Source organism: Callorhinus ursinus, unplaced genomic scaffold (assembly GCF_003265705.2).
Source record: "Callorhinus ursinus isolate GAN/ISIS: 27379988/994484 unplaced genomic scaffold, GSC_fseal_2.0 scaffold1, whole genome shotgun sequence".
NCBI lineage: Eukaryota > Metazoa > Chordata > Mammalia > Carnivora > Otariidae > Callorhinus > Callorhinus ursinus.
Genome location: NW_027397063.1, coordinates 6,373,069 through 6,390,312, shown reverse-complemented (window position 1 = coordinate 6,390,312; position 17,244 = coordinate 6,373,069). Strand labels below are relative to the sequence as shown.

Below are 17,244 nucleotides of genomic sequence, written 5' to 3'. Positions count from 1 at the left end.
GCAACAGATAAATAACAATGGAGTGGTTGGAATACGGCCATACCACCCTGAAGGCACCCGATCTTGTCTGATCTCGGAAGCTAAGCAGGGTCAGGCCTGGTTAGTACTTGGATGGGAGGCTGAAAAATCTATGTGAATTTTTCTGTGAAGTTTCATATAATCTAAATTAGAAGCCTGAGGGAAAGCAGGGTTGTTCATCCCATCTATATACCTATCACTACTCCCAATGTTCGAAGCAGTGTTTGTGGGGTCAGAGAAAATTTCAGTTTGGTAGCTATAAAGTCAGGAAGCTTCTCCCCCACCTTACAAAATCTCCCAATAGCTATATTTAGAGTGAAAATGCATAATTTGTATTAATCTATTTGTCAAAACTCATTTAGGTATACAGGTAGCTTTTTAAAAGTTTGCATTATGACACTTGGTTTTTACAAAAAAAAAAAAAAAACCCTACATTTGTACCTGTTTTCTCTAACCAAAAGAAATCTGAAAGGGGTTTTTGCTTTTGCAAAAAAAAAAGGACAAAAAGTGAAAATAGCATTCATCATTGTTTTTGCAGTGAGTCATTACAGATACGAACAGCCCCCGGAACTATGAGAGTGGTGCCCCCACCTCCTCTCCCAAGACCTCTGCTCAGCATCTCAGCCTCACCTCCAGAGCTCTGAACTCTGTCTGTGAGCATCCATGCTATCTGAATTTATTTCGTGCATCTGTTAGCAAAATGTGTCCTAAAGTATTAGAAATGCCTAAGAACGGTTTTTTTGTTTTTTTTTTTTGAGCCTGGGAATGTTCAAGAATTTTTTCATTTAAATTAATGGTAATTATTTCTTTGCTTTATGCCATTTCAATTTAGGAAAGGATTCCTAGGAACATTGTACTTTTGGACAGTGGAAAAAACCCATCCTCTTAAATAGAAATAAATTTGTTTTATGTAAAGTATGTTTTAATTAAATTCAATATTTCAATTTTCATTAAAAATTTGAAATTAAAAAAAGACATAGAAAGAAAGAAAAAACTTAGAGCATAGTCTCTGCTGTGTGCTCAATTAGTCTTTCCATGATTGGGGATTTCTATCTCCACCAACACTTCGCCAATCAGCTGAAAACTGAGGGAATGAAGAATGAATGCTGGGCTCTCTTCACCTCTCTGATAATATCCACACATTGTTTAGGACACCTCTCACTACTGCAAATCTGGGGCATCTGGAAGAACAGAAATGAGCCATGATAAAAAAAACATGAGTTGAGGATGGAGGATCAAGCTTAACCTCCATATGGTTTGCAGATACATCTACAACACCTTCCTATCTGATGACACAAGGAAGCATAAGGCATAGACCATTTCTGCCCATAAAATGGTCACACATTTTCTGGAAAGATCAAAGTTGCACCTACTAGAGGAAAGGTTGATAAATAAATGCCAATATGTCCATATATGAAAGTACTTGCCACCATATTACCAGTAACATAACCAATAAGCAGTCATATTGAATTGGAAGGAAGTGTTTTTTGTAAGACTATATGAATATATATTATATCTACCCTTTACATGCAAGATTCAGGAAACATGTTCCTCCACACAAGGCTCATTTTAAAATTCTTCTTAAAGAAGAATGGACACAAAACCAAACAATGGGATACCTATTTTCATGTTTGGATCATGCTATGTAATCAAGTCATATTTTTTCAACTAAATAAATATAAAGTGAGACATAGCCTTGAAAACAGAATAAGAGATTCATTTTAAAGGCCCATAAACGGTGGAGTTCTGATATGGGAGTAAAATTATCTCAGTTATGAGGACCCTGTTTTGCCAATAAATAAAAATATTCATGATGTTGTCTGAAGCAAATTAGTGAGATATAGGACGCTACACTGCCTGTGGTTTTCCCCACCCACCACTGAGGGTGTATAAAAGGCCCTTGGCAGATGGTGGCATTCATATTAAAGATACCTACCTCTTGCTCCTCAACTGAACTTTCCATTCCTGATACCATGTGTTACTACAGCAACTATTATGGTGGCCTGGGCTATGGCTCTGGTGGCCAGGGCTATGACTATGGTGGCCAGGGCTATGGCTATGGTGGCCTGGGCTATGACTATGGTGGCCGGGGCTATGGCTATGGTGGCCTGGGCTATGGCTATGGCTGTGGCTATGGTGGCCACGGTTATGGCTGCTGCTGCCCATTGTGCCATGGAAAATACTGGTCTTATGGCTTTTACTGAGGAACTTTTAGTCTATTGACTACATAACCCTGTTTTACTTTCATTCTCTCCAAGTTTCCTTCACATGAAAAATTTTTAAATGTCTTCAAAAATACTGACTTTGTATCAAACTATCTGAGGTAAATAAAGGAAATTCAGCATGCCCATTTTGATTCATTATTACCGATCAGATTGTATCGTAGTTTATAGGAAAGTTTTTCCTTTGATATGGTATTACCTTTATAACATGACATAAAATTTAATTAAGTTGTATTATCAATTTTACCTTAAAACATATGTATTAAGGGCGCCTGGATGGCACAGTCGGTTAAGTATTGGAATCTTGGTTGCAGCTCAGGTCATGATCTCAGGGTTGTGAGATGGAGCCCCATGATGGACTCCATGCTCAGCAGGGAGTCTACTTGAGACCCTCTCCCTCTGCCCCTCCCCACTACATGGCACACTCTCTCTTTCTCTCTCAAATAAACAAATCTTTAAAAAGCATATGTATTATTAAATAAACTTTATTTAATTGTAAATATTGCTTTGTTACATTTATACTAAATTATCTCCATCAGTTTAGTTTGTATGTTTGTCTACTGGGGTGTGATTATTCACATGTGTATGCAGATGGGTGTGGGAGTATGGTGAAAGAGAGCAGGAGAGAGCCAGAGTTTTTTTGTATGATTTTATTTATTTATTTGAGAAAGAGAGCACAAGAGCAGAGTGAGGGGCAAAGGGAGAAGCAGACTCCCCACTGAGCAGGGAGCCCAGTGCAGAGCTCAATCCCAGGACTCTGGGATCATGACTCCAGCAGAAGGTAGACGCTTAACTGACCAAGCCTCCCAGGCACCCTCAGAGCACTCTTTTGTGGTCTTTATGTGACTAAAATTGAGGAGTAAAAATACCACTTTTTTCCAAGTATTCATAAGAAATCTGTTTTTATATGCATCTCTATAATCTTTTATCATCTCTGTTGGTTTATGTCTTAATCTAAGCTTTAAAAATGGCCAGTATCTACAATAGTTGTATTTCGGGCGCCTGGGTGGCTCAGTTGGTTAAGCGACTGCCTTCGGCTCAGGTCATGATCCTGGAGTCCCGGGATCGAGTCCCGCATCGGGCTCCCTGCTCAGCGGGGAGTCTGCTTCTCCCTCCGACCCTCCTCCCTCTCGTGCTGTCTCTCATTCTTTCTCTCTCCAACAAATAAATAAAATCTTTAAAAAAAATAAATAAAAAAATACAATAGTTGTATTTCATATCAGAACATTAAAACTTGTAAAAAAATGAACATTAAAACTGTGTGTATTTGTATGTTTTGTGTTTTTGCAACATCTATGGTTGGATTACATGAGCTAAAGTTTTGCTTCTGCTAAATGTTTCTCAATTTTTTTTTAATATTTTGCCCAGAGAATGAATATGGGCATTATCAAATTTAAAATATCAGCACTAACAATGACATTCTGTCTTACCTACATGATGTCTGAAAAATATTTCAAAGTATACCAATTTATACTAAGTATTTAGAAAAGATACATATATAGTTTATGATTCAAAATAGATTTATGAAAACCATGAGATGTTTTCTCAGTATCAAATTAATATTAGCTTATTTCATTTTTTACTTAGGGGGTCTGGACTTTATCAAATATATATGTTATACATATTAAATTTCCCCAGAATTAAATTTATTTTCCACCTTTGAAGCAGTTGTTTTACTCGGGAAACTCAAACTAAAAGCATAAAATACAATGAAAAGCTAATTAAAAAAAAACAAAAACAAAAACAAAACTAAGAATAAAAGGACCAAGATTCTAAAGATAAGACAACTGTAGAAAATTTAGTGAAATTCTGCAGTCCTTGATTCTAGGAGCAGAGCAAACAAGAGCTTGCTGAGGAAAAGATTAACAACCGGAGTTTTGGGTGTTATTTTTTTCTTTTTTCAGGGTTGGCAAAACAGAATTGGAGACACAAGATTCTGATAAAAATGAACTGGCAGAACACTGAGCTTAACAGACAGCCAGATTTCTCCATGAGATATTTTCCAAATTCTGAAGTTGTAAGAGTCAATTTCCTAAGATACCAAGCAAACACATTTGAAAATCAAATCCTTTTTTTTTCATATCGAGGTGTTGAGGAAATAATCATTAAAGTTCAGGAATTGCCAGGAAGTGCCCTGAATTGGAAGATCCAAAGGAGTACTCCTATCGCCTAAAAGAAAACAGGTAGACAGGCCCTTATCAAAATTACAAAATTCTAGGAACCTAATTTTATGTGAGCCTTTGTTGGGATTAAGGCAATCAGAACCTTTTGAATAACCTAGGACCAAAACAAAAACAAAAACAAAATCTCTGTGATGAAATACAGAAATACTGGATCCTCTACAATGTTTATACAAAACATTGAGTTTGTGGAACCATCTGAAAGAATACAAAAGAAACAATTGACAATATAAGGAGACCAAAAGGTGAGTCATATATTGGATTTGGAAACTGGAAATTTAAACATAGTCATGATTAATTCATATAAGAAACTTAATGAAAAATTGAAAATAGGTGTTAAAACTGGAGAAATTCACCAAAGAATCTATTTTAAATTCTAGATCTTAAAAAGAGAGCAAATGAACAATGTAGTTAAGAACTCAATAGACTAGCTACAGGAAATCTGAACTAGTAAACTTAAAGAAAGATTGATAAAAGCTATACTACTGAAGTAAAAATAGAATACTTAGAATGTAAAATAGTAAAAAGAGTATAAAGGGCACATCAGACCTCATGAAACAGTAAGAAATGTAATTGGAATTCAGCAAGAAAGGAAAGAATAAAGCAGAAGCCATTTTTGAAGAGAAAATAGTCCACACTTTTCCAAAACTGATGAAAGGCACCAAACCACATATTCTAAAAACGGCACTGCCAAGAAGAAGTACAATTAAAATTACATATAAGCCTGGGCTCCTGGTTGGCTAAGTTAATTAAGCATCTGCCTTTGGCTCAGGTCATGATCCGAGGATCCTGGGATCAAGCCCCGCATCAGGCTCCTTGCTCAGTGAGCAGGAAGGCTGCTTCTCCCTCTCCCACTCCCCTTGCTTGTGTTCCCTCTCTCGCTGTCTCTCTCTCTCTGTCAAATAAATAAATAAAATCTTTAAAATTACCCATAAGCCATAGTAGCATTTTTATAGATATATCTCCTGAGGCAAAGGAAACAAAAACAAAAATGAACTATTGGGACTTTATCAAGATAAAAAGCTTCTGCACAGTGAAGGAAACCATCAACAAAACTAAAAGGCAACTTACAGAATGGGAGAATATAGGTTTAGTATCCAAAATATATAAAAAAATTTATCAAACTCAACACCCAAAATATGAACAATCCAATTAAAAAATGGGCAGAAACATGAATAGACATTTGTCCAAAGAAGACATACAGATGGTTAGCAGACACATGAAAAGATGCTCAATATTACTCATCATCAGGGAAATACAAATCAAAACTATGAGATATCACCTCACACCATTCAGAATGGCTAAAATCAACAACACAAGAAACAACAGATGTTGGTGAGGATGTGGAGAAAGGGGAACCCTCCTACACTGTTGTGGGAATGAAAACTGATGCAACCACTCTGGAAAACAGTATGGACTTTCCTCAAAAAGTTAAAAATAGAACTACCCTATGACCCAGCAATTGCACTATTGGCATTTACCCAAAGAATATAAAAATACTAATTCAAAGGAATACATGCATCCTGATGTTTATAGCAGCATTAGCCACAATAGCCAAATTATGGAAACAGCCCAAGTGTCCATTGACTGATGAGTGGATAAAGAAGATGTGGTATATATATAATTTATATTACTAAGCCATAAAAAGGCATGAAATCTTGCCATTCGCAACAACATGGATGGAGCTAGAGAGTATAATGCTAAACGAAATAAGTCTCTGGAAAGACAAATACCATGTGATTTCACTCATATGTGGAATTTAAGACACAAAACAAATGAACAAAGGGAAAAAAAAGAGAGAGAAGCTAACCAAGAAACAGACTCTTAACTATAGAGAATATAATGGTGGTTACCAGAGGGGAGGTGGGTGGGGAGAGAGGTGAGGGAAATAGGTGATGGGGATTAAGGAGTGCACTTGTGATGAGCACAGGGTGTTGTATGAAAGTGTAGAATCACTAAACTGTACACCTGAAACTAATATTACACTGTATGTTAACTAACTGGAATTTAAATACAAACAATTAAATTAAATTAAATTAAATTAAATTAAATTAAATTAAATTTTAAATTAAATTAAATTAAATTAAAAAATAAAATAACTAGGCATGACCCAAGTGCTGAAAATTAAATGCAAAGTCAAAATCAGAGCAGCTAGAGAAAACAGAAATATTACCTACAAAGAGTAACCATAAGTAGATTCCTCAACAGAAGCAAAGGAAGCCAAAGGAAAATGTGATGACATTTTAAGGAAGAATGGATTACAGATAACTATCAACGTAGAGTCTCATATAATCAAATGTTTCTTCCAAAAATAAAAGTTTCCAAACAAGTAAATAGTGAGACAGTTTATTTTTATCAAGTATTAATTGTGAGAAACAATAGAGTTGCTTGGGCAGAAAAAAAGAGATCCTGACAGAAACATGGACATTCACAAAAGCATGAAATGAATAAAAAATACATATATGAATTATTAATCATGCACAAATACCGATAATTTCTTTGGAGGTTTATATGAGACATATTACACTTTATTCCATAGAAGACTGGATTATAAAAATAGCTAGCTCTAAGGTTCTAGACTTATCAAGAAAGAAGTAAAAGTAACATATTGCAACAGTAAGTCATTGATGCCACAAACAAGATGAAAATGCAGTGTCATAATAATAGAAAAACTGCAGGTAAAAGGGTAGAACTTTGGAAAACTATTTAGTAGTGTCTTCTATAACTCAGCAATTCTGGTTCTAAGTGTATATCTAATTGGTATCCCTATTTTGATAGACTAATCAGAAGTAGGCAAACTTTTTCTGCAAATAGTAAAATATTTTAGATTTTATAGGCCATATGGTCTGTGTCTCCACTACTCTATTCTGTCACTGTAGCATGAAAACAGCCAAAGACCATACATAAATGAGTGATGTTTTCCAATAAAACAGATGGTGGGCAAGAGTTTGTGGATCCCTCAGTTAAACTATTTATTCAGCAGAGTATGTTCTTTTCCCTCTCGCTTTTAGGGCAGGAGTATGCATCCCTTACCCTTTGAGTATGGCAGCCTAATGTTACTTGGTCTGGCTTTACTGTGGACACAATGTATTTCTCTGATCATTGCCTTTGGGCTTAACCATGTTATTTGCATTGGCCAGAGGGATGTTGCCACACATGACTTGAACATAGGTATATGTGTGTATGTCTGAGGTTTCCCTGTTGTACTCCAGCCTTTTCACCTGGAGAAAATGCTTCCAGTAGCTACCAGTCCAAGGAAGATGAGGGACACCTGAAGAAAGTTTGAAATGAACCCACAACTTGAGCCAAATCTACATTATATTGGCCAAATCCCAGCAGACACACAAACACATGAGAAAGACATAAATGTAAATATCATATGGCACTGTGATTTGAGGGCTTTTAAAAGCAACATTATTATAGTAATAATTAGCATGTCTTAGATACATGCATAAGTTGTACTAAGAGACATGTACAAGATTGTCTGTGGCAACACTATTTGAAAAATATTGCTATAAATTTGAAACAATACAAATGACCATCAAGAGCACATGAATAAAGAAATTATGGTATATTTGTACATTGATTTTTATACAGCAGTGAGAAAACAAAAAGCATGAATCTACAAAAAAAATGCATCTCAAAAGAAGTCAGATAAAATAATCTTCTTTGTGTGATTCCATTTGTATAATGTTCAAAAGTTGGCAACCAAATCCATAGTTTTGGATATCAGGAATGGTTACACTTAAAAGCTGGTGCTGAATGGAAATGGGCGTAAGAGGAGTCATCTGAGATATTAGTGATATGCAATTTTTGGATTTAAGTACTGATTAAACAGGTATGACCACTTTGGAAATTCATCAAGTTCTACCTTTATGATTTATTCATAATCTGGATGTTATACAATATACATGAATAAGGTTTTTCATTAAAATGCATAAAAATATGTTAAGTCAGTTCACCGAACATATTCCATAGAAAACATGATGTACTAGACAAGACATGTTTTCACCTGAGAACAGATGGAGAAACTTGGCAGACTTTCAGCATCAAGTAATTTCCCTTTCAAGGTACCCACTCATCCATTAAATACAATATAAAACTTTAGACTATATAATAGAATTATATAAATATAAACATTCTTAGAAATCCACAGTTGAGTAGAACAAATATCTAAAACAGAAAACCCATAAATTTAGAGGAATGCTTGTGTGCTCTATGTCATCCCAAGTAATTTGGTAATATTTATCAACTGGCCAAATCCAGAGTAAGCAGTCTTTGAAAAATAAACAAACATTTCTTTTTTAAAAAAGCAATAGACTGATTTCTGATCAGTTTTAAATGTACAGAAAAACTGCAGAAAGCACAGAAAGCTTCCATATACCCCCTCATCTTCTTACCATGAGTGTCTTCTATTATTAATTTTTGCATTAGTGTGGTGCATTTGTCAGAACTGATGAGCCAACATTGGTATATTGTTATTAATTAAAGACCACAATTCAGTGTACATTGTGTTATATATTCTATGGGTTTAGACAAGTGTGTAATAACATGTGTCCACCATTAAAGTATCATACAGAATAGCTCCACTGTCCTAAAAATCACCAGTGCTTCACATTCTCATCCCTCTCTCACTCCCCCCACACCCCTGGCAACCTCTGATTTTTTTCTTGGCTCCATAGTTTTGCCTTTTTTAGACTCTCATATAGCTGGAATCGTCCCATATGTAGCTTCTGCTAATTGTCTTCTTTCACTTATCAATATGCATTTAAGGTTTCTCCATGCTTTCTAGTGGCTTGACAGTTCATTTCATTTTTTCACAAAATAATATCCATTACATGGATGCATCACAGTTTGTTTATCCATTTACCTATTGAAGGATTTCTTGGTTGCTTGCATGTTTGGGCAATTATGAATAAAACTGCTGTAAACATCTGAATGCAGGTTTTTGTGTAGACATATGTTTCAACTCACTTGGGTAAATGGCAAGGAGCATAGGTTAGTGGGTAGTATGGTAAGAGATTTGTTGAGTTTGTAAGAAGCTGCCCAACTTCTTCCAAAGTGGCTGTATCATTTTGCATTCCCACCAAAAATGAATGAGAGTTACTATTGCTCCACATTCTTGCCAACATTTGGTGCTGTCAGTATTTTGGATTTCAGTTATCCTAAAAGTTGTATAGTGGTATCTCAGTGTTTAAATTTGCAATTCTCCAATGATGTGCAATGTTGAGCATCTTTTTGTGTGCTTATTTGTCATCTATCCATCTTCTTTGGTAAAGTGTCTGTTCAGATCCTTTGCCCATTCTTAATTGAATTGTTTTCCTCTGTTGAAAAAAATAATGCCTCTTCTTAAAGTCACGTGATTTGACTGTAGGAATTCTAACATTTTATCAAAGGAATCTTACTTATGAAGGCTTCATTTCACCTTATGGATCAAGAGACCCTAAAAATTTTCTAATGAAAATTAGTGTGAAATATGCAGTGAACACTGCCTACGGTTTTCTCCACCCACTATTGAGGGTGTATAAGCGGTTGTATGAAGATGGTCACATTCAATCTGAGGCACGTTTCTTTGTTTTCAACTGAATCATCCACTCCTTCTGTAATGTGCTTCCACAGCAATTACTCTGGTGGCTTGGGTTATGGCTATGGCCACTTGGGCTGTGGCTATGGCTATGCCTAGGGTAGGTATGGATACAGCTGTGGTCACCCATCTTGCTGTGAAAGATTCTGGTCCTGTGGATTCTACTGAGGAACTTCTAGAGCCACTTAGATTATTGGACTTCTCCTCCTGTGACTGACTGTTTTTAGAACTCTTCACATAGAACTCCATTCTCTCCTCAAATAGTGTCCAACCCAATCAGCCTACAGGAATGGTGAGAGGGAAGAGTAAGGTTCAAATTTGGTGTGTTTCACCTTGGTTGATTAATATCATTTGAAATATGTTATGATTTATAGAACTTTTTCTTTTTAAATTATACTTCCATTTTACTTCAGTGCACAGTTTATTTCAACAGGTTTCATGGGCAGAAAAATTTAACTTCATTTTAAAATCAATATTCTTATTGTCAATATTGCTTTATTTTCATTTATCTGTCTTTGTCTCCATTAGGTTTTGGTGATTATGACTGAAGAAACTGTGCTATTTACATTCCCAAGGTGATGAAGTAGCAGAAAGATAAGACTCTCATTCTTTGCAGGCAATGCTAATGTAAATTTATGCATTCATGTATATCTACAGCCACTTACTATCATCATCACCTTGATCACACCATAACCTTATCTTCAGAAGCTAAAAGTGTAACTAATAATTTATTTTAATTACTTAATAACACTTTCTATAATAGTAACCTAATTTTCCATGATTCTATTCTGATGTCTCTGTTCTTAGGCTTTTTCTGACACTACACATTTGGATTGAACCATTTATTGCTGTGCTTTTGTATAGACTTATTATTTTGGTTTGACCAACTCTGGTAGTTTTTGACTGAGGTTACCTTTCTTATAGATCCAGCTACTAGGAACAATTTCATTTAAGGAGATTTCAGTGAAAGGCATCTTTTTGTCATTAAACAGGATTCATTATTTTTCACTTCATTTTCATTATATTTCAAAATTTCATACAAAATTATGAATATGTTAGGGGTGCCTGGGTGGCTCAGTCATTAAGCATCTGTCTTCAGCTCAGGTCATGATCCCAGGTCCTGGGATTGAGTCCCACATCAGCCCCACATCCTGCTCAGCGGGAAGCCTGCTTCTCCCTCTCCCACTCCCCTGTGTGTTCCCTCTCTCTGTGTGTCTCTCTCCGCCAAATAAATAAATTTTAAAAATTTTGAATATGTTAAAATAACTTTAGTCCATTTTTCTACGAGGATGGATATTTATCTAATGGTCTTTTGTAATTGTCATGTTCTCGTGGTATGACTATAAGATTATATTAAGATACCAAAAGTAAGTCCTATAGTTCAGCACCTAGAAAAATGGTCACCAAGTATAAGCACTATAGAAAGTACTTTACAAATATTTATTAATGAATGAAGGATGCTAACAATTATGCAAAATTTTTCATTCTGTTTCTATACTCTCATTTAAGAACATGTGACAAATAAGATCTGTTTATTTATATTCATCAATCTCTAGAATCTGAATTTTTTTAATATTATGGCATTTTTGGCAAATTATACATTCTCTACAGAATGTGATATCTGAAAAAATCTGTGGGCTTCTCAGTAGTGGGATCCATGTTGCTGTGGCAGCTTGTCACTCATCAAACCACCACTGAGATGGTTATGTATACAGATATAATAAGCAAAAACCAAATTATTCATATTGACTGTGGTATCAACAGGGCCCAGTTGGAAGCCGGGTTTATGTTCCCCACTTGGAGGCAATGAGGCAGTGCAATTAGGCACCCTATTTTTACCAGAAAGTGTCAGCAAGACAGAGACGGGTACTACTCCACCCATCTTCAATGAGAAAGCTAAACAAACACACACACCTAGCCCTTGCTACCTCACAAGAAGACTGCTTCTTTTAGAAAAAGAGGTGAGGGGCACCTGGGTGGCTCAGTCGTTAAGCGTCTGCCTTCAGCTCAGGTCATGATCCCAGGGTCCTGGGATCGAGCCCCACATCGGGCTCTCTGCTCAGCGGGGAGTCTGCTTCTCCCTCTCCCTCTGCCTGCTGCTCTGCCTACCTGTGCTCTCTTTCTGTCAAATAAAATAAATAAAATCTTAAAAAAAAAAAGAAAAAGAGGTGAAATAGGATCCAAGTCTTATGCTATCCAAAATATTCAGAATACAATTTAAAAAATTACTCATACTAAGAAACAAAAAAAAAAATCACAATTTGAATGAGAAAGGACAACATATACCAACATCAGGATCAATCAGATACTGGAATTATCTGATCTCAGTTTCCTGGGACTGAGCCCTACATTGGGCTCCATGCCCAACATGGAGTCTGCTTGGGATTTTCTCTCTCCTCTCCCTCTGCCCCTCCCCAAAGCAGCCATTCTCTCTCTCTCTCCCTCTCTCTCTCTCTCTAGTAAATAAATAAATCTTAAAAAAAGAAGCAATTAAAAATTCTCTTTAAATGAAAAAATAGAAAATCTCAGCAAAAAAGACATTATAAAAAGGACCAAATGAAAATTATAGAACTGAAAAATACAACAGCCAAAATAAAAATAAAAACTCACTGAGTTTAACAGTAAAGTGTAAATGACAAATGATAGAATCAGTAAACCTGAGAGCAGTGAACAGAATTTACTAAACTGAACAACAGGAAGAAAACAGACCAGACAAATAAACAGAGCCTCCTGGACTCGTGGAACAATAACAAAAAAAGCTAACATTGGTATCATCAGAGTCCTAGAAGATGAGAAAGAGAATAAAACTAAAAAAAGAATTTTGAAAAATCATTATTTCCCAGTGTGTTGCTTATTGGGAAAAAGTAATTTAAATGACAACGAATTTCTTGTCTGAAACCGTTCAGGCTAGAAGGAAGTGACACAACATTTTTTAAATACTAAAAGAGAAAAAGAATTAACTGTGAAATTTACATGTGGCAAAAATAATCCTCTGGAGTTCACAGATGAAGGAAAAACCAAGAGAATTTGTCCTTAACACCTACTTTTAATAATTGGCTAAGGAAAGTTCTCTAAAACAGACATGATAACAATAGAAGGTTTGGATCTACAGAAATAAAAAGAGTTACTAGGGTGGGTAAAATTGGGGTAAATATTTTAAACTATTCTTCTAATGATTTTCCTAAGTCGTATTTGATGGTTGAGGCAAAATCTATAACACTATCTGATGTGGTGTCTATAAATCTGAAATGCTTAAGACAATTGTATTTCCTAAATGGGAATAAGATTTCTACACCTCACTTGAAGTCATAAAATGTTGATATAAGTAGACTCAGATAAATAATATAGGTAATAGTGTGAAGCTTACAGCAACCACTAAGAAAACAATAAAAATAGATATATTCAAAAACGGTGCAAGTACATCAAGATGGGATCAAGAAAAAGTTCAAGTAACCCACAGGAAAGTAAAAAGAGGGAAAGAGAAGACCAATAAACAGAGAAAACAAATAGAAAACACATAATAAAATGGCAAACATGATATATCAGCATATCAATAATTGCTTTAAATATAAATGGCTTAACTACCCTAACTAAAAGATAGAAATAAGTAGAGTGGAAAAAAGACATGATCAAACCATATGCTCCCTAGGAAAAAAAAAAAACTCAATTCAAAAATGACATAGGTAGGTTGAAAATAAAATGATGGAGAACAATATATCTTGCAAACATTAATCACATTTTGCTCTGTCTATACTTAAAAGTGCAATCCATGGGTCACAGAATTAAGTTTGGTTTTCCAAAGAGATTTTACCAGTTTATAATTCCCATCAGTAGTATATAAAAATTTACTATATGTGTAATATGTGCACTTGAGAATTATGTTTTCTGGTGTTGGTTTTGTCTTATACTTTCATCCACTGGCCAAATTTACTGTGTTGTTTAGGCCTTCAATATTCTTGCATACTTTTGTTTTTGTTTCCTTATTCTCTCAGTTATTAAGACACATCTTTTATTTTATCCCATTATGATAAGAAAGGTATTTTTGCTTAATACTGAATATTAAATAAAAGTCATTATGCCTTCCTGATGGATTCATACCTTTATGATTATGAAATTTCCTTCTCTTGTTCTAGAAATTCTTATTGTCTTAAGGTCTGATATTAATATAGCTATACTAGTTTTCTTTTGCCTAATGTTTGCAAGGTAAAACTTTTTCTATACTTTGACTTTCAAACAACCTGTAACATGATGTTAGAGATGTGTCTGTTTTAAGCAGCATGTAGTTAGGTATATTTTTTCCAGGCTTACAATCTCTGTATTTTCATCTATTCACATTACCCATTTATTTTGATTTTAATTTACCATTCTTCTAATGTTTTATGTTTGTTGTACCAGATTTATGATCCATTTTCTGTTTTCTTGCCTTCTTGGGGCTGATCAAATATTTTATATTCTATTTTTCTTCTATTTCTTGATGATGATCTACTCTTTTACTGTTCTTGCAGTGATTCACTAGAGAATAAAATATGTATTTTTTAATTATTATACTCTAAAATAAATTAACATTCTTTGCTACTTATCACATAGTGCTGGAACCTCAAAACACATTAATTACAATTATACTATTTGTCATCTTTTATATCATTGTTTTCAAGCTTATTGGTTTTACATGTTTTATATGACTCCCCTCCCCCACTCCAGAGAAAATGACAATGAAGACAATGATGACAATTTGTGCAGATAATATTCACCTATCTTTACTTTCATACCCATTCATTCCTTGTTCCTCACTCTTTCATTTATTTGTATGTTTCAAGCTGAAATAATTTTCTTTCTGCTGAAAAAATTCCCTTTAGTATTTCTCTTAGTGCAAGTCTGTTTGTGACAAATTCCCTCAGGGTTTGTTTCTCTGAATATATAATTATTTCTTCTTAACCTCTAAATGTTTTTACCCATACTTATTTTGTTAAAGACTTTAAATATACCATCCCTTTTTTTAAAAAAAATAACATTTACTTTGCAGCCCAATAAAAAATGTAGGTCTAATTTGCACATAATTTTATATATTACATATTGTTAATAATATTATGTGTATATCAAGACATTGCTATGTATCAATCAGGTTTCGGGGAAAAGAAACCAGAAAATGTTCTGGGTATTTAAGACAAGAAAAGATTCAATTAACAGAAGTATTAGCTTGCTCAACCAATGAAAGTTCTGGGGAAAAAAAAAGCCAAGAAGTGTCTCCCCTACTGCTCAGACTTTCTATTATGTGTCAGTAAGTCAAGAAAGTGCAAAAACCACAGATGATTGTCAGGACAGTAGCCAATATTTCATGTAAAACTTCACATATTTCAAAAGTCATATATTTTCCCACTGCTCTTCTCTAATGTGGTTTTCTCCTCTCTTTAACCAATCTTGATCAATCTTAAACAAAAACCTGTCATTGGAATAGTTTAGTTTGAAATCCTTCTAGCAAGAGACTCTGAGAAATGTAGTCTCTAGTCCCTCTGATAAACAGAAGACAATAGAAAGTAAGGAAGAGTATGGGGATGTTCTCAGAAAATCTGGAACTGTAGGGTTCAATTAGACATATAATGTGTTCTTCCAGTTTTCTGGACAAACATCTCTTATTCCAATATGTGTGTCCTATTGAGAACACTGATTTTTGGCAGAGGTTTTGCCTCATTATAGAATAAAAATATATAAGGACATATGTAGGTTTCACCCATAAGGAACTTAAATTCTATTTCTAGCAAATTAACTAATACATTAGAAGGAAAATGAATATATAAATAAATTGCTAATTGCATGGTTGAATTGAAAAATGAGTTGAAAAATGACACAAGTCTAAATGTGAATAGACAGATCTATTAATATGAATTTGTGAAACAAAGTGCCTATGAATGAACGAACAGGCAGTCTACCATAAGTAATCACTAGAAATGCATAGGTATATTGTGTTTGCATGAAAATTTTTTTCAAAGCCAAGATTATCCATTTTGTGATTTCATTAACTTATCCCATCCACAAATCCACATTCATACATAAAGATTTTTATAATTCTATGTTACACATTTTATAGTTAGATAATACCCCCAAAAAATGTGATAAGGAGTGTCCCATGAAAATCACAGTCTCTAAACAAAAATAGGTTGAGTTAGAGCTTTCTAAATAGACAGAAATTGCTTACAAAAGGCTCCTGATTTGCTGTGAGAATCCTGACACAAATGCAAATTATTCTTGTTTATGAAGGCATCTCTTCCCAACCATAGATTCGAGAAATTTTCAATGCAAATTAGTCTGAAATATGAGGCGCAAACTTCCATTGGTTTGTCCCACCTTCTACTGGGTATATATAAAAGCCCATTTGTAGATGGTGACTTTAGAACTCAGAAAACTGATTCATGGCTTCATAACTAAACCTACCACTCTTGTCATAATGTGCTACCACAGCAACTACTCGGGTGGCCTGGGCTGTGGCTCTCGCTGTGGCTCTGGTGGGTATGGATACAGCTGCCACCTCCCATCTTGCTTTGGCAGATACGCGTCCTATGGATTCTATTGGTCACTTCTACCTGTGTTTCCTGACTTTTTCACTAGACTGTCTATTCTCTCTTCTAAAGAGAAATTTCATCCTATGCAACCTGAAAATAAGACAAATAAAACAGAAAAACAACTTTATTAACCAAACTCCCTTGGAATACCTCACAATGTATAGTAACTCTGATATCACATTATCATTATACCTCATTTGTTTACTGTGACATCTTTATGTCATTTTTCAAGAAATTCTATTATCTTAGCATAAATAATGCTGTTTTGCATTTCTTCTTATTTCTGTCTTATGTGTGTATGCCATATGTGTTCAATCATGAGTGTGAAAGAAGGAGAAAGAAATAAAGAGAAAGAGAAATCATTGTACAGGTTTTTTCCTGCAGGGATGATGTGACCAAAAGACGAGAGCAGACCAACAGCTTCTTTCTGTACTCATGTAAATCTATGCATTGTGCATTCAGGTGATCTGAAGCCATTATATATAGATGTCATTATATATTTTATATATGTGCATATATATACACATATACAGATATAATACATATATACATAATATATAAAATATATTTGTATATAAAATATATATATAATATATTATGGCATCCACATCCTAGCAGGCTGAAGTCAGCCTCATACCTTGTGTTTTGTTTTTTTTTTTTCAGAGTAATTAACAACTTGATTC

At 34.6% G+C, this 17,244-nt stretch overlaps 1 protein-coding gene across 1 annotated transcript; it reads left to right on the top strand.

Annotated features, from left to right (window-relative positions):
* Positions 1-1,991: 1,991 nt before the first annotated feature.
* LOC112823437 (keratin-associated protein 20-2-like) lies at positions 1,992-2,222 on the top strand. The gene has a single exon (XM_025871213.1). The coding sequence runs from the start codon at positions 1,992-1,994 to the stop codon at positions 2,220-2,222; it is 231 nt and encodes a 76-aa protein (XP_025726998.1).
* The last annotated feature ends 15,022 nt before the right edge of the window (positions 2,223-17,244 follow it).